This window comes from Equus quagga, chromosome 1 (assembly GCF_021613505.1).
Source record: "Equus quagga isolate Etosha38 chromosome 1, UCLA_HA_Equagga_1.0, whole genome shotgun sequence".
Lineage (NCBI taxonomy): Eukaryota > Metazoa > Chordata > Mammalia > Perissodactyla > Equidae > Equus > Equus quagga.
This window is the reverse complement of record NC_060267.1, coordinates 76,568,539-76,589,179: the sequence shown is the minus strand read 5'-3', so window position 1 is coordinate 76,589,179 and position 20,641 is coordinate 76,568,539. Positions and strand designations below refer to the sequence as shown.

The following is a 20,641-nucleotide window of genomic DNA, read 5'->3' as shown; positions in this document are numbered from 1 at the left end:
CTCAGAAGAGGGTGACGACGGGAGGGGGACACACAGGGACTCAGTCCCAGCTGTGGGAACAGACAGCACCGTGGCCAATGAGGGGTACCACTGGTTGGGAGCCCAGGTGTTACATGTTTAATTTTTTCAAATGAATAAACACAGGAGGTGTTTACACCTGTTACTATTATGATGAGAATAGTGATGAGGAGGGTGGTGATGGTGGAGACAGTGACAATGGTGGCACTGATGATGGCTGCAGTGACTAAATGATTCTGGGGGCTGCTCTCTATGCAGGTCTTGGTGGGGATGGTAGGAATTTGGTGAGGATGGTGATGGGGTTGTGGTGATGGTGGCAGTAATGATGACGATGACAAAGGCAGAAACAGCGGCAGTGGGGATGGAGGTGGTGGAGGTGTGTTCTCATTTGTATTAGGCACAGACCTAAGAGTGGAAATTCTGGATCATCAAATAAGCTTATGTTTCACGTTAGTAGATATTGGCAAACAGTTTTCAGAAAATGGTTGTATCTCACTCTTAGCCAGAACATATGGGAGTTCCAGACGCTCCACTCCCCACACACACACGGGCTTGTCTGTTCTGTTCCCTGATGCATCTCCCATGCCTAGAAGCCCAGCACGTAGAGAAGGCTTATTAAAAATTTGTGGAATGAATGCTCAATGGAAGGGTAACAGATGTTTGCACTCACTGTTAGAGAACAGAACCAGGACTTCGCTCCTGCTTGTGGGCACCCAGCGATGGACACATGCTGACCCAGGTTGGGAAGCCTGGTCTTACGTCCGCATCAAACAGCTCATCACCCCGCAATGTGCGCATGTCCCTCATCTCTGCACTTTCCTCAAGGTCCCTTTGGGTGGCTCACCTCGGTCCAGTTTGAGGGGCGACAGCAATCTGATCAAGCCAGTGCACGCCCAGATGTGAAGGACCTATAGTCCTGAACGCTTTAAGGCCATTGAAAGGAGCAGCTCGTCCCCTTGTTGGGTTCACCCCTGGAAAAGGCCTCTTGCCATCACGGACGGCACTAGACTCGGGGTTCACCGTTCTGGGTTTCAGCTCTCGCTGCCCATTTACAGCTGCTCACTCCGTGGACAGCCTGCCCTGGGTACCTCTGTTCTCCTCAGTTTTTTCATCTGAAAAACAGGAATAGTAATTCTTGTCCTATCCACCTCAAGGATGCAAAAAACATCACAGGTGAGGGAACTTCAGAGTTGAGACGGACCCTGGAGATCATCTAGAGCTTTCTCATTTTGGGCCTCTAGAGAATTCCTTACAATTTATGAATTGCTTTCAATTACCCTGTCTGACTGAAATCTCAGAACAGCTATGTAAAATCATTAATCTCTTTGTACGGGAAGGAAACAGATTAAGAAAGAGGAAATGACTTGCCCAAGGATCTGTGGTATGTTGGCAGCAGAGCTGGGGGCAGTGGCTCTGCTCTGCCTAACTCTCTCTATAGATCCAGCTAGAAGGCCCTGTACCCAAAAGGTTAACTGGCTCTTGCTTGCACACCTCCGGTGCATGGGGAGCTCACTACCACCCAAGATAGACCATTCCCTAGCTGGGTGGCTCTGATGCTTGGCTGTCGTATGTGGTGGGATAGAGCGTGTTACATTGGGAGGGGTGATTATTACAGCTTTCATTCATCCTAATGTTTGTTTGGGGTAAGAGGGATTTACAGAAATATTCAGAGAACATGCAGAGACAGCCAAAATGGCAATAATAATAATAATGCCTATCAGATGGTGTCACTCCCCTTTGTAACCCTTCAGTGACTTCCTGGTTCTCTGAGGAGTGAGTCCAGACTCTTTGATGTCTCCTCCATGAGCTTGGTCCAGCCTCAAACCACCGCTACATCCCACACACATCCCCCATCCCACCCGAGCCTTCCTGCAGCGTGTCCCCTCTGCCTAAAACACCCTCCCCTCCCCCTCCCTCCCTGCTCTGATGGGCCTCTGAGCTCCCCCCAAAGCCCCTGCACGCTAGATCGCACTTACCCATCTCCCTAGCAAGACTCTGGGATTCACCATGGGGACCGCCACTGAATGGGGGATTGCCCCACCCCAGCGCAGTCACAGCCGTCTCTCGGCTGCTCTCATCAGCCAGCCCAGGAGAGGAGTAAACAACCGCCCTGGCCTTGGCATTGGAAAAGCAGGTGGCCCAGTGTTTAACCAGAGCCTTCCGGGCCTGTTGTCCGCTCAGCTCAGGAACTCCATCCAGCCAGGTCTTCGTGGAACTGAGACCTGGGCCCCTGCCCTCCCGCTAGACCCCTCCCGTCTCTGGGCCCCGGAGCTGCTGGGGAGGTTGGGGGTGGGGGGGCATCACGGAGCTGGAGGAGGAGTATGTGGAGAGAGTAGGGAAAGCCTGCCTGGTCCGTGGTCCATGCTCGGCCCAGGCTTGCTGTGTGGCCTTGACTGAGTCCTTCCCATCCCTGCCTCAGTATCCCCATCTGTGCAAAGAAGAGGCTGGTCTAGGTGGTCGCTCCAGATGGGACTGGGCAAGAACAAGGGGTCCACAGCCTCCGGAACCCCCTCGCTCTGGTCGCCTACCTTGGGAGAGACTTTCTCCACCACAGAGGTGGGAGTGGGTAAATCTTTAACTAGCTAGCCCTGGGCAGGCCTGAGCTTTTCCGGATGAACGGCTGCCTGAGAAGGAGGGAGAGCGTGGGGGCTGTAAGGGGTGGACAGCCAGTCCCAGTGTGGAGGAGAAGGGAGGCGACTGGGGAGGGAAAGGAACGAGACCTGGGCGGAGCTAACTCCGTGTGCAAAGCAGGACATGGAGGAACGCGGGTCCCCCGATGGGTAAGCAGAGATTCTGGGAGGTTCGAGCAGCGGCGGGGGAGCAGGGATGATTTAACTCGCCTTGCCGCCACAGGGACCCCGCGCGGAGCCTGGAGCAGGGCCCAGAGGGGCCGGACACGCCCATCCAGGTGGTGTTGAGGTGGGTATAGGTTCTCTAGGAGGGGTCCGCGCGAGGAAGGGACCGATGGAGACATCGGGATGGACCATCCACCTTCCCGACGGACCCCAGGGTGCGTCCCATGAGCGCGGCCGAGCTGCGGCGAGGGGAACAGAGCGCGTTGCACTGCTCAGGGACCAGGACTCTGCAGGTGAGGAACCCTTCCACGCCCCCCAAAAAACCCACAGGGAGTGCGCCGGGTCAGTTCCCCCGGGTAACTTTGCCCCAGGTCCCACCCTTCGCAGCTAAGCCCCGCCCACCAAGGTCCCGCCCCCCCCCGGGGGCCCCCCCCCCCCGGCCCCCCCCCCCCCCGGGCCCCCCCCCCCCCCCCCTCCAGTTGAGCCCCGCCCACCAAGGCCCCGCCCTCCCCAGGTGAGCTCCGCCCACCCAGACCCCTTCTCAGGTGAGCCCCGCCCTCTCTGACCCCGCCCCCCAGAGTGCCCCGCCCCTTCTCCACCCTCCCCTCCCCCAGGTGAGCCCCCCGGGCGGCGGCCCCGACGTGGCGTTCCGCTTCGGCGCCGTGCTGGACGGGGCGCGCACGCAGGAGGACGTGTTCCGGGCGTGCGGCGTCCGGCGCCTGGGCGAGCTGGCGCTGCGCGGGTGAGTGAGAAGCTGGGGATGCTTGGCGCCTCGCCGCCGCCCGGTTCCCCGCTGCCCCCATCCCCGCAGGCCCCAGCCTGCGTCCAGCCACGCCCCTGCCGCCCGCAGCTTCTCCTGCACTGTCTTCACCTTCGGCCAGACCGGCTCCGGGAAGACCTACACCCTGACCGGGCCTCCTCCCCAGGTGGGCCGCGCGCCAGAAGAGCCCACGCGGGGCGGGGGGCGGGGGTCTGTGGGCTGGAAGCCCTGGGGAGCCCCGACAGCGCGGACTCCCAGAGGGAGGGGGCGTGGACGGTGCAGCCCAGCCCCCTTTATTTGTGGACAAGGAAACTGAGGACCAGAGAGGTGCAGAGGCTTGCCCAATCTGGAGTTCAAATTTTGCGCCCTTTACTTGCTAGCTCTCGGTTTCTTCCTGTGTAAAATGGAGGTGATTGTACTGACGGTGAGAATTAAGGGAGAGGTTCTAAGGGTGAGTGAGTGCTGTACGAATAGTAGTTATTACTGTGGTCGCCTGAGGATGAGGACCCAGCGGCAGGCTCAGCTGTTTCTGCCCCCAGGGAGAGGGGGTGCCTGTCCCCCCCAGCCTGGCTGGCATCATGCAGAGGACCTTCGCCTGGCTGTTAGACCGCGTGCAACACCTGGGTGCCCCTGTCACCCTCCAGGCCTCCTACCTGGAGATCTACAATGAGCAGGTGGGAGACTGAGATGAATAAAAAGGGCCCATAAGGAAAAGGAAGCATTTCTTTCCAGGGAGCCTGGGTCAAGGCAGCATAGGTGGGGGGCCTGTTCTCAGTAAGGTCCGGGGGGAGGGGGATCTGGAACAAGCACTCAGGGCCCCTTCTCTCACCCTCCACCCTCATCTCCCAGGTCCGAGACTTGCTGAGCCTGGGGGCTCCCCGGCCCCTCCCCGTTCGCTGGGACAAGACCCGGGGCTTCTATGTGGAGCAGCTGCGGCTGGTGGAGTTTGGGAGTCTGGGGGCCCTGATGGAGCTTCTGGAGATGGGTGCGTGCTGCTTTCGGGGTGCTTTGGGGTGAGGGGACATCCTCGGCTGGTCACTGAGGGTGCTCTCGGGCCCCCTGGCTGGAGCTGTGGATTCAGGGATGACCCTCGTGGAGAAAAAGGGCCAGCACACCAGCAATTCAGACACAGCCCAAGGATGTGTCCCCCGCCCCACCCCCAGACCTGCTGATTCTGCCTTCCAGGCTCTTTCTGGGCCCACCCCTCCCTCCAACCGAGGACCTCTGTGTAGTCAGGCCTCGTTTTTGCTCCCTAGAGAGGTCCCCCTGCCTGAAGGCCCTCCCCTTCCCATCCCTGCTGCTCCATGCAGCAAACCACATCCTTCTCCCCCTCTAGACTCTCCAGATCCTTCCAGTGCCCCGAGGTAGGTCCTGCCTCTTAGCCAAGCCTATAAGGCCCTTCTGTTCCAGTCTTATTCATTCTTTCATCCATCATTGATTGAGCACCCTTCTGTGGCAGGCACTGGGGACAGGGAGACTCTGGGTTCCGGCCCCAGCCTTGTGTCCTGCCTCCAGCTGATCTCTCTGCCTGTGCGTCTCTCCCTCCCTCCACACAGCGTTGGGAGAGATGTTTATAAAATGTGAATCTGTCTGACGTTCTTCCGCTCAGTTCTCTCCATGCTAGAGCCAGACCCACAGCTCGTCATTCCACATTCCTGCCTCTGGGCCTTTGCACGGGCTGGCCCCTCTACCAGGATGCCTTTGCCCCTTTTTCTTCGCTCCTGATCACCTGCTCTTCCGCCCAGCTCCAGTTCCTGACGTGTTTCTCCTCTAGGTCTTAGCCGTCGGAGGAGCTCAGCTCACACCCTGAACCAGGCCTCCAGCCGAAGCCACGCACTGCTCACAGTCTACATCGGCCGCCAAACCGTGAGTGCCCCAGCCTGGGGAAGCAGCTGGCTCCGGGCCACCCAGCGAGGGTCGGCCTCTGGAGGTATTAACCAGCTTGGGCATGTACAGGAGGTAATTGTGGAAACCCTTGGCCTTGTGACTTTGGTGGGGACAACCCCTCTCGAGTCTCCGTCAAGCCCTGGTCCCCCAATGCCAGCAGGTGCCTCCTGTGGACCCCGGGGAAGCCCCTGTTGGTGGGAAGCTGTGCTTCGTAGACCTGGCGGGCAGTGAGAAGGTGGCGGCCACGGGATCCCGCGGGGAGCTGATGCTTGAGGCCAACAGCATCAACCGCAGCCTGCTGGCCCTGGGTGGGTCCTGGGGGCCAGCTCGACGGACTTCCTGCCTCCCTCCTCTCCGTCTGACCCGTCGCTGTCCACAGCGGGGGAAACCAGCGGAGTTGTAGTACGTGGAGGAGTCAAAGAACTGTGACCCAGGAGCCACTGGCCTCCTGGCCTGGGCTTGCTGTGGACTTGGCTCTTTCCCATCGCCACCCCAGGCCGTGGGCCTCCAGGTCCTTAAGGGCTGGGGCCTGCGCCCTGCTGTGTGCTGTGCATGGGGGATGCTCAGGGAGCTCCCTTCATTCAATCCATTTGTCAGCCCTCCCCTGAGCCCCTGCCCAGTCCCAAGCCCGTAGGTGGGCACTGGGGGTCAGGGGCGGACAGGGCCCTCTCTGCCCACAGGAGCCCCAGTCTGGTGGCAGAGGTCCACCTGCGTGAGTGATGGCATCAGGTGGAAAGAAGCATGTTAGAATCACACAGGCCTGGGTGGAGGTCCCAGCCTTGCAGTGCCCCATCTGGGTGGCCTTGGGCAAGGGGTATAACCTTGCTGTGCCTTGCTGTCCCCACCCAGGTCACTGCATCTCCCTGCTGCTGGACCCACAGCGGAAGCAGAGCCACATCCCCTTCCGGGACAGCAAGCTCACCAAGCTGCTGGCGGACTCGCTGGGGGGGCGCGGGGTCACCCTCATGGTACCGGAGGGGGGCCGGCAGGGAGGGTGGGGCCTGAGGGAGGGGCTTCCAGAGAGGCCCACTCAGAGGCTTCCTCCCAGGTGGCCTGCGTGTCCCCCTCAGCCCAGTGCCTCCCCGAGACTCTCAGCACCCTGAGATACGCAAGCCGAGCCCAGCGGGTCACCACCCGACCACAGGCCCCCAAGGTGACTGGAGGGGACACAGGCAGAAGGGGGGGGCAGGGGCGATGGCTGGGGATCAGGCCGTAGTTGGAGTCTGAGCTGGCGTCCCGGTTGAAGTCTGGGGTTGAGTTGGAGTTGAGATTAGAGTTGGAATCCTGAGGATAGGGTTGTGGTTGGGTAGGTGGGGTGAGGGTCAGGGTCAGGGTCAAGGTCAAGGGCAGGGCAGGTCTGGGGTTGGAGTCTGATTGGGGGTATGATCCAGGGTCTAGCCAGGATACCCGCTGGTATCGTGATTAAGTCAGTTGAGTTGGAGTCTTGTTTGGGGTCAGAATCTGGGTCAAGGATTTTAGAGAACAGAGGTTGGGGTTGAACTCGGAGCAGGGTCCAGCTTAGAGCGGGCCCTCTGGGCATGCAGCTGAGGCCACATGGCACCTTGATGCCATGAGAAGGTGCCCCTCCAGGTGGTGTAGCCTTGTGTCAGGATGCAGGGCTGGCAAGTGAAACCTGAGCTGGATTTTAGGTTCCACTCACTGCCCACCCCTGGAAGCCCTTGTGCAGTGCACAACTTGTACAACCATAAACGGCAGCTCTGGGCCGCTTTCTTTGCAGTCGCCTGTGGCAAAGCAGCCCCAGCGTTTGGAGATGGAGATATTGCAGCTCCGGGAGGAGAACCGTCGCCTGCGGTCTCAACTGGGCCAAAGGGACCCCAAGAGTATGAGCTCCCTAGGGGCGGGGAAAGGGGCTGAAGATAGGGTCTCGGCCTCCGGGGGCTCCAGCCATCTCCCCCTTCCTGCAGCCTCAGGGCTCAGTGGGGGCCGGGTGGCCTGGGCCCAGCAGAACCTCTACGGGATGCTCCAGGAGTTCATGCTGGAGAATGAGAGGCTCAGGTAGGGCCCAGCCCCCGCCAGGGGGACTCTGTGCCTCGCCCCTCACCGCTGGGCCGCTTCTGCCGCGCGGCCTCCCTTCCCCGGTCCCCGGCTCCCCTCTGTCCCCACCTGCCTCCTGGGGCTTGTATTGTGCTGCAGTGGGGAGGGGCTGCCCGACCCCCACCAGCCCTGCCTCCTGTCACCTTCCTGCGGCCCGCTCCTCCCAGGAAAGAAAAGAGCCAGCTGCAGAGTAGCTGGGACCTGGCCCGGGATGAGCAGCGTGTCCTGGCCCAGCAGGTGCACGAGCTGGAGCGGTGAGCACGGCCTTGGTCCAGAGGGCGGGTGGGAAAGGGGGCCTCGGCCAATGGTTAAGAGTCTGACCTCTGGATCCAGACCACCTGGGTGCACATCCCAGCTGTGCCCCTTACTAGCTGTGGGGGCTTGGGTGAGTCATTCAACGTCTCCCTGCCTGACCTTCCTCTTCTGTCACATGGGGGTGGTATTGTGCCTACCGTATGGGGTTCCTTTAAGGGTGGGATGAATGAGTTCAGATATAAAGCATTGAGAACGGCGCCTGGCCCGTAGTACACGCTCCATGAGGGTTTGTTGAAAGGAGGACTTGGGGGCCAGCCTGGTGGCAGGCAAGGACCCCACTGCTCTTTCCAGGTGTCTCCTGTCTGCCTGCTCCCTTTACCAGCCGGGCCCTGGCACAGCCCCACCGTGTCCCTGTGTGATGGTGCCAGCTCCCCCCTGCCATGTGAGTCTCTGCCCAGCCTGGAGGGGTGAGGAGCAGGGACGTCACGGAGCCTCTGACGTGACCTCTTGCAGGCCCTGCCGCCCCTCTGCTCCTGCCCCTGCAGCCACCTCTGCCCCCTGTGCCGAGCACCACTGGGCCAGTGGGCCTGCCCACGGAGGGGGCTCCACCTGCCCCAGGTAGGAGGGACCAAGGTGGGGCTAGGGGAGGCTGGGAGCGCTGGAGACCTTGGCCTACGGGATCGGCTCTCTGGGGGGCTCCGGAGCTCTGGCTGCCAGGCTGGGTCACGGGGGTGAGTGGCCAGCTTTGAGCTCCGTCTGCAGGGGGCTCGAAGGAGCTGTGGATCTCGCCTACCCCCTCCGCATGCTGCTTTCTTGCAGAAGCTCGTCTACTTACACATCACTGGTTTATGCATTTACCTCTTCGTGGATTCACTCACTCATTCAGTAGCTTTCTCGAAGCTCCTTGCTCTGCCTAGCCCCTGTTCTGAGCACTGAGGTTGTAGACAGAGACCCGACATGCTTCCTGCCCTCAGGGAGTTCCTAGTCTCCAGAAAGGACATTCCAAGGGCCACCTGCTCCCCACAGCCAAAGTGACAGGGACCCCACCCCTTTATGCCCACCTGACATTGCCGGTGCCCCGCAGGGCAGGTGTGGCAGGGATCACGGTGTCGTGGTCGGCACCAGGGAAGTGGGGCGCAGAGGCGCGGCTCAGGTCGCCTGGGGGGTTCTGGTCTTTCCTGCAGATGCTTGGCCCTCATGCCCCAGGCAGCGTGCCCCTGTCTGCCCGGCCCCCGCCCTGCGTGCCCCCCTGCAGCCCTGGCTCTGCCAAATGCCAAAGAGAGAGGTGGGCCGGCAGTGGGGCTCTGGGGTGGGGAAGGAGGAGGCGTGGGAAGCTGAAGGCTCACCTCCCACCCCCCGACTCCCCCCGGCCCAGGAGTCACAGCGACTGGATTCAGACCCGGGTCCTGGCGGACTTGCTGATGGAGGAGGAGGTGGTACCCTCTGCACCCCCCCTACCCATGGTGCCCCCAAACACGTCGCCGGTGCAGAGAGGTGAGGAGGGGAGAGAGGGACAAGCCCCTGGTGTTGTCTCTGATCTTGGGCCAGAATCTCAGTCTTCCCATTTGGGAGATAGGCTGGGTGTTAAATGATTTCTAAGATCTTTTAGTGCCCAAACTTTGAATTCTCTTCCTGGGGTCATGTGTGTGTCCAGACGTATGCTGGAGTCCATGGTGTATGTGGGAGGTGGGCCGGGGTACCACCCGAGGCTTCCCCAGAGGATGTGGGGACCCAGAGGGGCCTGGGTGGGCAGGGGCCCGGGGGAGTGCAGACCCCAAGTCTCACCATGCACCTTAGGTGGGGCTGCAGTCCCAAACCTGGCCCGGAGACTGGAGGCCCTCAGAGACCAAATCGGCAGCTCCCTGCGACGGGGCCGGAGCCAGCCGCCCCCCAGTGAGGGCCCACGGAGCCCTAGCCGGGTCCTCCCTCCCTGCTGAGGGCACAGTGGAAACCCAGGAGATGCTGTGTGACCTCGGGCGGGCGTCTGCATCTCCCCATCTGTTAAATGGGGATGGCAGCTGCTGCTCCACTCTGCGGCTGGGCCGGCCGAGGACAGGTCCTGAGCGCCGGAGGTGTGGCCTGATGGGGCGATTTGGGGGAGCAAATGGAGGGTGCCCCCTCAGACCACAAGAAATGAGACTGGATTCAGGAGAAACCAGGCAGCGGGTGATGAAATATACAAATAAAGAGAGCATCAGCTCCACATCTGTCTGGTCCTGTCCTCCGGGTAGTCAGTCACTGCTGCATGGAGGGATCCCAGAGACGAGGGGCTCCTGGAGGAGTCTGAAGAAGAGGAAGCAAGGGCTCTTGGCAGAGGTGCGTGTCCCCTTCAGATCAAGAATGTTCCTTTTCCCATTTCCTTTCCTATATTACACAAGGTTTAACTGAGCAAATACAGCGTGCCACGGGGCAGGCGTGGGAAATCGAACGGTGAGCATCTCCATGAAGGGGACGTGAACTGGGCAGGCGGTGGACCGAGGGCCGGCTCTCTCTGTGCCAGCCACATGTGTCCTGGTGCTGAGGGGTCCCGAGGCCTGAGTTGTGATGCTGCAGACTTGCCCCGAGACTCTGGCAAGCCCTGCCGCCTCCCTGGACCACTGTCTGGTTTTCAGGCAGTGAGATGGGGACACAGTTCCCTGTCCTGGTGAGTTCTAGTGAGGGGCAGGGAGGTGGGGAATATCATGATTCCCAGGTTGGTGCCCGGTGTAGGATGCAGCGAATCTACAATTATGGGGAAGTTCAGACCTGACGTGAGAAATTGGGGGTACGAGTGGGACGACCTCATGACAGAAAGAGCCGCAGGCTGAGCGAACCCCATTTTATAGTTAGGGAAGCAGACCCACCTGATTCATCCCTCCCTTCATACGTTCACTCACTCATTCATTCAACAAACACCATTGGCAGCAACTGCAAGTCAAGTGGTGAACTAGACTGACAAGGGACAAGCTGGTTTTGCCCCAGGAGCTCACAAGTCTGGTGGGAGACAGACAGACAGACACTTAGAACCTTACAGATGTGCTTTGATGGGGGAAACCCAGGGGACTGGAGGCAGGGAGAAGGGTCACCCAGTCAGAACCTGTTGAGGGGATCGGGGAAGGTGTGCCAAAGAGAGCCTTGATGAAGGCTCCGAGGGTGGCTAACGGTGGCCCAGGGCAGGTGGAGGGGCTGCGGAGGCAAAGGCCCGGAGACCTCGGAGCTTCCCAGGGTTGCCGGGGCCAGGAAGTGCATGACCTGTAGGCCACACCCGGAGTTGGGCTGGTCCCGAGGGCAGAGGGGAGCCACCAGCTTGGATTTGCACATAGGTCACACTGGCCACTGTGGCAGGTAGGCTGACTGGGAGGGTGCTCTGGAGGCAGGGGGACCAGTACAAAGCCAGCTCAGGGAGGGGATGGGACGCCCCAACCAGCAGTCCCTGAGCCAGGCCTTGGGCTGCGCATCACCTGAGACCTGGGCCCTGGGCTCAGGCAAGGCCCCGGGCAGGCCATCCTCAGCCTTGGGCTTGGGGAGCACTGGGGGAGGAGCTGGCCGAGGCCAGGGGCCACGCCAGGGAGCAGCTGCCGAGGATCAGGGAGTCTGGGCGGCCCCTGGGGAGGGGGTCACAGCATCTTCTGGAATGGTGCTCAGACTTGCCCAGAGGCCTGGCCTGAGCACGTCAAGTCCTATTGCCCCCACCCACTCCCCAGTGCAAGACCAAGCAAGCAAAGACCCGCTGCTCTCCTACCCACCGTTCTGGAAGGTAGCCTGGGAATGTTCCCTAAGTATGCCCCCTTTTCCCCAGGGCAGTGAGGACCCAAAGAGAAAAGCAAGGCACCTCAAAGCTACACTTCAGTGTGCTGTGTGACTTGAGGCAGCCTACCGGGCCTCTCTGAGCCTGTCGCACGGCAGAGTCAGCCCAGGCGGGAGCCCCCAGCGGCCAGGTATTGAAAGGCAAGACTTGTGACTGAGCATTAGGGGCGTTGCACAGTGGTGACTTCATGGAAGGCCAGTGTCCACGGCGGGAGGACACAGGGATGTGGAGTGACGGCCAGACACGACGGGCAGCCGGGCCAGGCAGAGTGGACGCTGGTTTAGTCCACAGACCGAACCGTGCTGGTTCAAATCTCAGAGCGATCCTGGGCAGGTGAAAAGTGCTCTGAGAGGCCACCGCGTCTGCCGGAGGGCGTGGGGGCGCCTGATGAATGCTGTCAAGTCACTTTTTTCGCCTGTGGGTAATTTTGATGCCACATCAGCTTGGGTGGCTCGGCAGGTTCGAGCCTGAGTCCGTCCTCTCCCCACAGCCCTTCTCTCACTCCCTGTATCAGGGCCCTGCTTGCTGGGAGGTCTCAGCCCCGGGCAGGGGAGGCCCCTGGCGCTGAGCGTGAGAGCTTTCCTTGGCTGCTTTGGGAGGATGGACAGGGACCACCCAGGGGGACCCCGGCTGTTGCCGGTTCACTCGTGTTTGGACAATTCCTTCTCCCGCTGGAGCCAGCCACGATTTTCCAGTTTCCTAGTTCCAGCTCAACAAAACCCCCAGTTGCTTTCCCAGAGATAGACGGATCAAGGGGATGGGTCTCCACTGCCCACGTCTCATAAGCCGTGTGCCCATCTCCCCATCAGCATCCTTACTCTGGAACTGCCGCTTGTCCGGAATCCCTAAACCCTGGAGGGATTCTGACTCCAGTAATGTATCCAGACTCTTCAAACCAGTGGTCCTTACTGAGAATTTGTAGGTTGCAGGGGGCATTTCTGGAACCCTGAGAGCCAGAGTCCTTCCCCGGAATGCCAGAGTTTGGGGCCGGGTCTCTGGCCTCAGGAAATAGAGTAATAGTTTTCTGGAACTTTCTAACTTCGAAGATGGTCTCTGTTCCCCCAGTTAGAATCGGGGGCAGCTCTTGGAAATCCTGACGCACTGTAGGAATCTCCCAGAATTTTAAGTCCCGGGAAGCTCTCTCTGAGATTTTTAAACGTTCTGTGGAAGTTGAGAGGGGTTCTCTGGAATCGTTGGCTGGGGGTGGGGATGTTCGCCAGAGCTCAGAAGGCCATCCGTGCATTTCCAGAATGCGGGCAAATCCAGATCTACCTAGATGTCTGGAACCCTGGAGGAGTTCTCCAGATCCTTGGGGACCCCAGCTCTTGGCCAGTGCCGAATGGAGAGCATGGCCGAAAGCGTTCCTGTTGGACAACACGAGCTTTCGAAAGAGCAGTCTCGTGGGTATTTTTTTGTTTAAAGGCTGTGAGGTCTCCTCTTAGCGACCATCCTCCAAGGGGTGGAGGCAACGTGAGGGTTTGTGAAGACCCCACTGCCAGGACCTCTGGCTCCTGTCTCCCTCCTTGCTTCCGCCCCACCAGCCTTCTCTCGCCCCCCCAGTGTGCCCTGCTTTCTCTCACTCAGTCTTTCCTCCCTTTGCCTCCTGACACATTTGCCCCAAATTCACGTTTATTCGATTTTGTACACAGTAGGTTGATTTCAGCTGCTTTATTGTCCTCTTAGACTTTTTCCATTTGCATCTCCTTGTTGAACTTCCAAAGACTTGCCCGCCTTTGTTTTAAGCGAACAACATATGGGGCAGCATTGGCCAGGTCGGGGTGGTCCTGCTATGAAACAAGGAGCAGCAGCTCCTGGAGCTTGTAAACAGGTTGGTGCTGTGGCTGGAGACCAGGACTGGAGCCAGGAGACCTGGGTTCTAAGCCTTCTCTGCAGCAGACCTACTGTGTGAGCCAGACGAGCCTCCTGGCTGTCACTGCCATCTGGCTGGCCAGCAAGGAAGACCTTTGCGAGTTGGCCAGAGGTGTCTTCCTCAGGAGCCGTCATTCAGCTCATGGCTCCGATCGTGCTCTCACTCACTCATCACATGTTTACTCAGTCCCTACTTGAAGGCCATGCTCTACGGGGCATAGGACACTGGCCTGACCTTGAGCCACTGCCCTGTTCTCAAACAGCTTCCAGCCGAATGGGGAGAAAGGACAATCAAAGTGACCGTTGCTATGCCATGGAATAAATAATAACAATTAGCAAATTTATCCAGTGCCTGGCAGTGTTCCCAGCAGTTGCCATGCATTAACGCCTTCATTTCTCCTAACAAGTCTGTGAAGTAGGCACTGTTCTCATTTGCAGCGAGGAAACCAAGGCAAGAGGTTGTTCAGGAACTTGCCCAAGGTCACAGCGAGTAGGTGGCAGAAGTGGGACTTGTACAGGGTGGCGTGGTTCCTGGATAGTCTCAACCATCATGCTACATGCCACCCCATGGGACCACAGAGGAAGGGCACGTGGAGGGGCGCTCTCTATCTGAGCCTGAACTGCTGAGCGTAGAGGCGCAGCCTCCCCAGAGCAGTTGGTCTCCATCAAAACCCAGCACGACCCAGCAAGACCAGACCATGCAGAGGTCTGTGATGAGGCAGAGGAAGGGGCTTCCCAAGCTCGCTTTCCCCCAGGGAGGCGCCGTCACCACCCCCAAAGATAAGGGAATCCTTTACAATCTGCCCAGGGAAGCAGGATTCTGTGCAGCCTGAACCGGAACCAAGAGAATTAGGAATGGACCCCTGCAGTCCAGCCTTTGTGTGGTGGGCAGGGTCCTCGGTGGGGATCTGGTGGTCTCCAGGCTACGGAACCTTGAGCAAACCCACCCCCTCTCTCAGGCTCAGTCTGCCCAACTTACAGCTCAGGCAGCCTCGGCGAGGGAGTTATAGCTCTCTGACCTTGTTTCCTCCTTGGGAAAGTGGGGATAAGATTGGTTTACCCTAGGAGGAGTGAAGTGCTCACGGGGGATGATGTGGGGATTAAAGGAGTGAATCCATGTAAACTACTTAAGACAGAGCCTGGCACGTGGTCAGTGCTATATAAGTGCTGGTTGTTGTTATTATTATTACTAATGGATGCTCTGAGCAAACCTTCCACCATTGCTGTGCTTGCACAAGAGGAATTGCGTCTGTGTCTGCTCTCTGGTTATTACAGACTCATAAACTTGTTGACATCCAGCTCTGCCAGCTCCTTCCCACAAGGTGACCCTTCTAACGCGGGTGCTTCCAGGGAGCGAGTGGCCGTTCAGGACTCCGTCACCCAACGGAAGAGCCAGGGAAGGGTTCCCGCTGACCTTCCAGGGCAGCTGATGGAGATTTATTTGTCTTCGTTGAAGAAAGGCCAGTGGGACTTTCCAAAGAGTCCAGCTTGCCTCGTGGTTTCAGAAAAGAGCTATTTTAGTCGCTCCGAGGACGCAGGGTGACAACTCGGTCAGCCAGGTCCCTGGAGGTCCTGCTTTAGTGGACAGAGCAGACCACCCTGCAGAGTGCAGGAAGATGTCTGCCTCCTCCTCCTGCACACTGGTCTTTGGAAGTTTACTCCTTGGGGAGCCCTTTCTTCAGGGATGCAAAGCGAGCCAGACCCTGAGCCCCAAGCTCTGTCTCCAGGGCGACAGAATCTCCAGGACAGTCAGCTCCACAGTGTCTCCGTCTCTGAGCTGCTTCTCTGGGCTGAGCCACCCACTGCCACAGTCAGGAGGCTGAACTGACGCATCTAAGGGCACCTTCCCCCCAGGGCTGGCATTCACTATTTGCTAGGCTCTCTCCCAGGAGCAAGAACATGACACGTCCCTCATCACTTAATTCTTCCACACCCCTGTGAGCTCTTATGATCCCCATTTAATAGAAGGAAAGACTCAGATTCAGAAAAGTGAAGTCACTTAGGATCAAACAGGCAGGAAGGGGTCGCAGCCACAAGTGGAGCGTACGTCAGTCTCGGGGCAAAGCTCAGCTGCAGAGCCGTCACTCTGCTGGCCGGAGCCCTGGGACTCCTCCTAGCCATGAGACCCAGACTAGTCCAAAATTGGCGACGCAGGAAAAAGCCACCACAGAGCAAGGGCTCTTTGCTTTTTAAATTGTGCCATTGAGCGGCTGGCCTGGTGGCACAGTGGTTAAGTGCTCACATTGCGCTTTGGCGGCCCGGGGTTCAGCGGTTCGGATCCCGGGTGCAGACATGGCACTGCTTGTTGGACCGTGCTGTGGCAGGCGTCCCACATATAAAGTGGAGAAGGATGGGCACGGATGTTAGCTCAGGGCCACTCTTCCTCAGCAAAAAGAGGAGGATTGGGGGCAGATGTTAGCTCAGGGCTAATCTTCCTCAAAAAAAAAAAAAAAGGTTATGCCATTGAGTGTCCCAGTCACTCCTTCGTTGATCAGTAGTCAGGGCCTTGGGGCACAGGGATTTCCATCTGCCCGTTCCCTCAGCTGTCTTCTCACTGGGTGGTCCTTCTTGGGGTCTGACCTATGTTCCCCTTCCCAGTTCTAAGTGAATCAATGAGCCTGTGTTCACTGAGCACCTAAGTGCCCATGCGATGGTGGGTCCCGAGGAGGAACAGAAGGGTCAGGCCTTGATGTGGCGAACACCAAGCGTGCTCTCGACCCAGGAAGGGAGAACCAGGCTCCCGTGAGCCTGACTCCTATTGGAAGGAGTCCAGTGAAGGGAGCCCACCCACCCCCCAGATCCAGGTGTCAGAAAGAGCAGGGCCTGCTGTTTATCAGGGGACTGGGTCTGGGAGGTCAGCTGAGCGAGTCAGGTGTCAGGGAGACCGATCTGGGTTTGAATCACCACTTCCTGGCTGGGTCACCTTTGACACGGGATCAACTGATCAACCAGCCTCAGTTTCCCTATCTGCAAAATAGGGGTACCATCGTAGTAAAATGATGCAACCTTAATGGGAGGATTCAGTGAGGCGTGCTCATCGAGAGCTCAGCATGGGGCCTGGCACTTTGTAGGACTTCATCACGTGGTCATTCAGGCCGCAGCAGCCTTTATGGTCCATGGAAACGGTACCCAGTTCTGGCTCACTTGCAGAATCTCCCAGGTGAGGTTTTGCAAAGGGCCCCAGCTAGGCATCAAGCTCAGTAGCTGCAGTGGGGTCAGGTGAGGTAGGAGCTGATGTTTTACAGTCATCAGGGGATTTTAAGCAGGGTTGGGGCAGAGAAGCTGGGCTCTAGCCCTGGTGCGGTCGGCACCCGGTTTGTAGAGAGCAATCTGAGCAAAGGCAGGTGGTCCGTCTGGAAGTTCTCTGCTGCCCCCTGGTGGACCTGGGGCGCTCACACCTTTTCGCAGCATAATTCCTGCCTGTGTATGGGGCTCTTAACCATCGCTGGTGGTCCCGTGGTTAAGATTGGGCGCTCTCACCACTGCAGCCCCAGTTCGTTTCCCGGTCAGGGAACCACACCAGCCATCTGTCGCTTGTCATACTGTGGCAGCTGCATGATGCTGCAATGCTGAAAGCTATGCCACCAGTATTTCAAATACCTCCAGACTAGGCAGCCCAAGAAGAAGGACCTGGCCACCCCGTTCTGAAAAAATTGGCCACAAAACCCATGAGAATGGCAGCAGAGTGTCGTCTGATACAGCGCCAGAAGGTGAGAGGGTGGCACAGAAGGACCGGGCTGATTTCACTCTGCTGTACACGGGGCTGCTGGGAGTTGCAACTGACTGTGGCAGGAGCCCTCACCTGGTGCCTCAGTGCCTGTGATGACACTGGTGCCGTTGGTCCCTCCAGTGCATGCACCTGGGGAGCACTTTCACGAACATCCCTCGAGTTCTTATCTCAGCCCCTCCAGTGAGTTGTTATTCCCTCACTCGGAGATCTAGATGAGGCAGCTGAGGCCAGAGAGGGAAGGACTGCCCCACGGTCATCCAGCAAGTCACAAGGCCTGGGACTAAGGCTGTGGGCGGCCCAGCTCTCCGGGGCAGGGTGGGGAAGGAGTAACAACGTCTAGAAAGGGCTGGGCAGTGAGAACATCCCCTTCCGTTGCTGGTCGTGGAGTCCTGGGGGCTGCCCACCTCTGGCTTCACCAGGAACAGACAGGCTGTGGCTCTGAGTCCAAGGGAGCTGGGACAGGTCAGGCATTCGGGGCGAGGCCCCCTCCTCGTGGGGAAGGAAGGTCACCCTGCCACCCTCTTCCACCATTAGCAGAAGAAGAGCCAAACCTTGAGCACACCTCTGGTCTGAGTTCTGCCCAGTGTCCTTCATGTCCCTGCTGGTCCAGTCACCAGGTCCCGGGGCCCCAGCTCCCCCTTCCTGGAGGACCTCCTAGGAAGTGGCTTTCCTGAGCCTCCCGCTTGCACTGCCTCATTGATTTCTCCCCATTACAGATCGGACGGCCATTGGCTTCTGAAAGCCAGCCAGTGCTCTCTGTGTACTCCAGAGAACAAGCAAACCCCTTGGCCTGGTGTCAGCCCTACCTGCTGGGCCCCCGCCACCTCCCCAGCCTTGCTCTGGCCACTCCCCTCTGACCCCAAGCTCCAGACTTACGGGTTTTTGTGTTTTGTTTTGCATGTCTCTCTGACCATCTTCTTCCTCTTAGCCTTGGCAGGTGCTGTTCCCGCTGTCTGGAACACCCACTCCCTCATCCCCCTAAAGCAGCCCCATGTACTCGTGTCTGGCTGACTCCTTCTCCTCGGGTAAACGCCCCCCGGCCTCTGCTGCCCCCACCCCCACAGTGACCCTCCTGTCTCCTCTTCTCCTCGCACCCTGCCCCCTGCCCCAATGGGGTGAGCTCTGAGTTCTGTCATAGTCTCCATCGTATGCCCCACCCCAGGCACAGAGTGTGTGTTTGATGAATGAATGAATGGATGATGAACGAATGATGGGGGGAAAGCCTTGGAGCCAGAGTCAGGCCGATCTTGCCCCCAACACAGTCACCAGCTGGGTGACCCTGAACAAGTCCTGTTCCCTTCCTGAGCCCCAGCATGTTCATCTGGAAGTGAAGGCTCTGTACCCCACGGCATGGGCACCTCTGCGGCCCTGGGTCCTCTGCCTGGGGCAGGCTCCCCTGCAGCCTGGAAATGGTTCAGGAAGCTGGCCAATTCCTGTGGACTCTTGGACCCCGGGGGGTCTCCTAGGAGGGCAGGGGCCCCGGAGCCTCCATCCTCCCACCGTGATGGCCAGAGGATCAGCAGCTCGTGACCGCTGCCGGCCTTGCATCCTTGCGGCCCGGGGTTAATTTTTAAAAAGCAGCTCAAAGTCCAGGTGGGTTAGCAGAGTTTGTGCGCTCTGTTTGCACTCTCTGGTTAATAATCTCGGGAGAGCAAACATCCCTGGGGGCAGGAGAAGACATTGACATCCTGGCCAGTCCTCCGGGCCTCTCCCCTCCCCCGGGAGAGGCTGTGCGGTGAAGGAACAAAGCTCCAGGGGTCTTTGCCCCATGTGCCACCTCGGGCTTCCCGTGGGGCGGATGACCCTGATAATGTGGACTGCTGTGAGGATCACATGAGCCGTCGTGGCTCTCTGAAGCCAACCTTAATAGGATGGCTGTCCTCCTATTGATGAGTCATTGTTATTTTTCCATTCCTGTACCAGGCCTAGTTCCTCCGAGGTCCGACAGCCCGAGCCCATCACACGGGGAAGACAGCGGACAGTCTGCAGAGCCCCTCCTTGCTCTTTGACCTCTTGGCAGACAGCACAGAGACTGTTATTGTCCATTTACAGGTGTGGAACGTGGGCTTCCGAGAGGGAAAGCCATCCCCAAAGATGCAGAACAACAAGTCAGGGCTTCTGGGTCCCAGGTCTCAGTGCTCCTCTTCATTCAGACTGCCTCCTACGACCACCACCAACCAAAACCATAAAAGACTGAGAAACTTGGTGAGCACGAGGGAAGATAATTGTCTCAGAAATCTAAGCCAACACAGGGGCTGTGATTAAACTCGTAACTTGGCTTTGAGCTTCCTGGCAGCCAGTGCAAAAAGGAGATGCCATCAGTAGCCCAGCTGTCAGTGATGGAGCAAAAAAAAACACACTCACTTATTATAAATAGAGACACACTTCTTCCTGATGTTGGTGAAAGACAAATGTCTCTCCTACAGAAGGGACCTGACACCTCATTTGTTGGTGCCTCTGACTGTGAGGGGGAAATTCTGGATTCTCGCATGAGCAGAGGTCTTGCTGTTGGAAGGGCCTTTCTGAAGGCGTCTTTCCCAGCTGTAGCAGAGAGGCTGCTGTGTGTATGGGGTGTTCCCCGCCAAGAGCAGAGAGGAAGTAGGGACAGCAGCTCTGACCACTGCGTTTCATTGACAGGGCCTGTGGTGTCCCTGGCAGGAATCTGAGCTTTGGCGACAGACACACCTGAGCTTTCAAAATTCTCATTTAAATTTTTTAATGTAATGAATGATGTTTAGTTTCCTGGGGCCGCCCTAACGAAGTACCACAAACTAGGTCCTCCTAGTCTCGGAGGTTAGAAGTCCCACACCAGGTTGTCGGCGGGGCCACATTCTTCTGGAATGTTCTAAGGAAGGGTCCTTCCTTGCCTCTACCTGTCATCTGGTGGCTGCCGGCAGTCCTGGGCAATCCTGGGCTTGCGGCCGCCTCACCCCATCTCTGCCTCAGTCTTCGCATGGTGTGAAGACGTCCACGGGGTGAGGACACAGCTTCCGTGGGCATCTGTGACTCTGTGTCTGCATCTCCCTCTCTTTTCTCTTATAAAGACACCGTGGTTGGGTTTAGGGCCCACCCTCGTTCAGTACGACCTCGTCTTATCTAATGACATCTGCAAATAAGGTCACCTTCTGAGGTTCTGGGAGCCCATGAATTTGGGGGCCGTTCTTCAACCCACTGCAAACACGTTCGGCTCTTACTCTGTGTGCCAGGTGCTGTCCTGGTGCTTTACAAGTGCAAACTCCCTGAACCTCCACCACAATGCTGTGGACCAGGAACTATGATTATCCCCATTGACAGATGGGGAAACTGAGGCACAGAGAGGTAGTCACTCACCCCAGGCCACACAGCCGGTGAATCGCACAGAAGACATTCTGGCTCCTGAGTGCAGGTTCTCACCCAGCACCAATGCCTCTCCCAGCAACTCCACTTCCCGGCTGGGGGACCCCGGGCAAGTCACTTTACCTCCTGGAGACTCGAGTGCCCTGTGT

At 58.5% G+C, this 20,641-nt stretch overlaps 1 protein-coding gene across 11 annotated transcripts; it reads left to right on the top strand.

Annotated features, from left to right (window-relative positions):
* Positions 1 to 2,333: 2,333 nt before the first annotated feature.
* KIF12 (kinesin family member 12) lies at positions 2,334 to 9,973 on the top strand. 11 transcript variants are annotated; one of them, XR_006887442.1, is made up of 19 exons: positions 2,707 to 2,798; positions 2,872 to 2,937; positions 3,028 to 3,106; positions 3,392 to 3,555; positions 3,664 to 3,739; positions 4,113 to 4,247; positions 4,423 to 4,558; positions 5,348 to 5,532; positions 5,618 to 5,768; positions 6,310 to 6,428; positions 6,509 to 6,613; positions 7,199 to 7,301; positions 7,386 to 7,476; positions 7,683 to 7,769; positions 8,122 to 8,212; positions 8,284 to 8,501; positions 8,955 to 9,055; positions 9,146 to 9,264; positions 9,568 to 9,709. XR_006887442.1 is itself a non-coding variant. In XM_046652713.1 (19 exons), the coding sequence occupies exons 1-19, from the start codon at positions 2,773 to 2,775 to the stop codon at positions 9,705 to 9,707; spliced, it is 2,079 nt and encodes a 692-aa protein (XP_046508669.1). In that variant the 5' UTR covers positions 2,708 to 2,772; the 3' UTR covers positions 9,708 to 9,973. The 11 variants fall into 11 exon arrangements, 10 of the variants coding, with proteins under 10 accessions (XP_046508681.1, XP_046508685.1, XP_046508669.1 ...); XM_046652713.1 differs by having other exon boundaries at positions 2,708 to 2,798; positions 8,284 to 8,388; positions 9,568 to 9,973; XM_046652738.1 differs by having other exon boundaries at positions 2,709 to 2,798; positions 3,428 to 3,555; positions 8,284 to 8,388; positions 9,568 to 9,973.
* Positions 9,974 to 20,641: the final 10,668 nt, after the last annotated feature.

What these genes read in the sequence shown, in the direction of transcription:
- KIF12 (XM_046652709.1), top strand. Translation starts at nt 2,773, where the DNA reads ATGGAGGAACGCGGGTCCCCCGATGG. An exon ending in TGGAGATCTACAATGAGCAG is followed by an intron (nt 4,248 to 4,422) that starts GTGGGAGACTGA and finishes CTCATCTCCCAG; the next exon opens with GTCCGAGACTTGCTGAGCCT. An exon ending in CCCGACCACAGGCCCCCAAG is followed by an intron (nt 6,614 to 7,198) that starts GTGACTGGAGGG and finishes CTTTCTTTGCAG; the next exon opens with TCGCCTGTGGCAAAGCAGCC.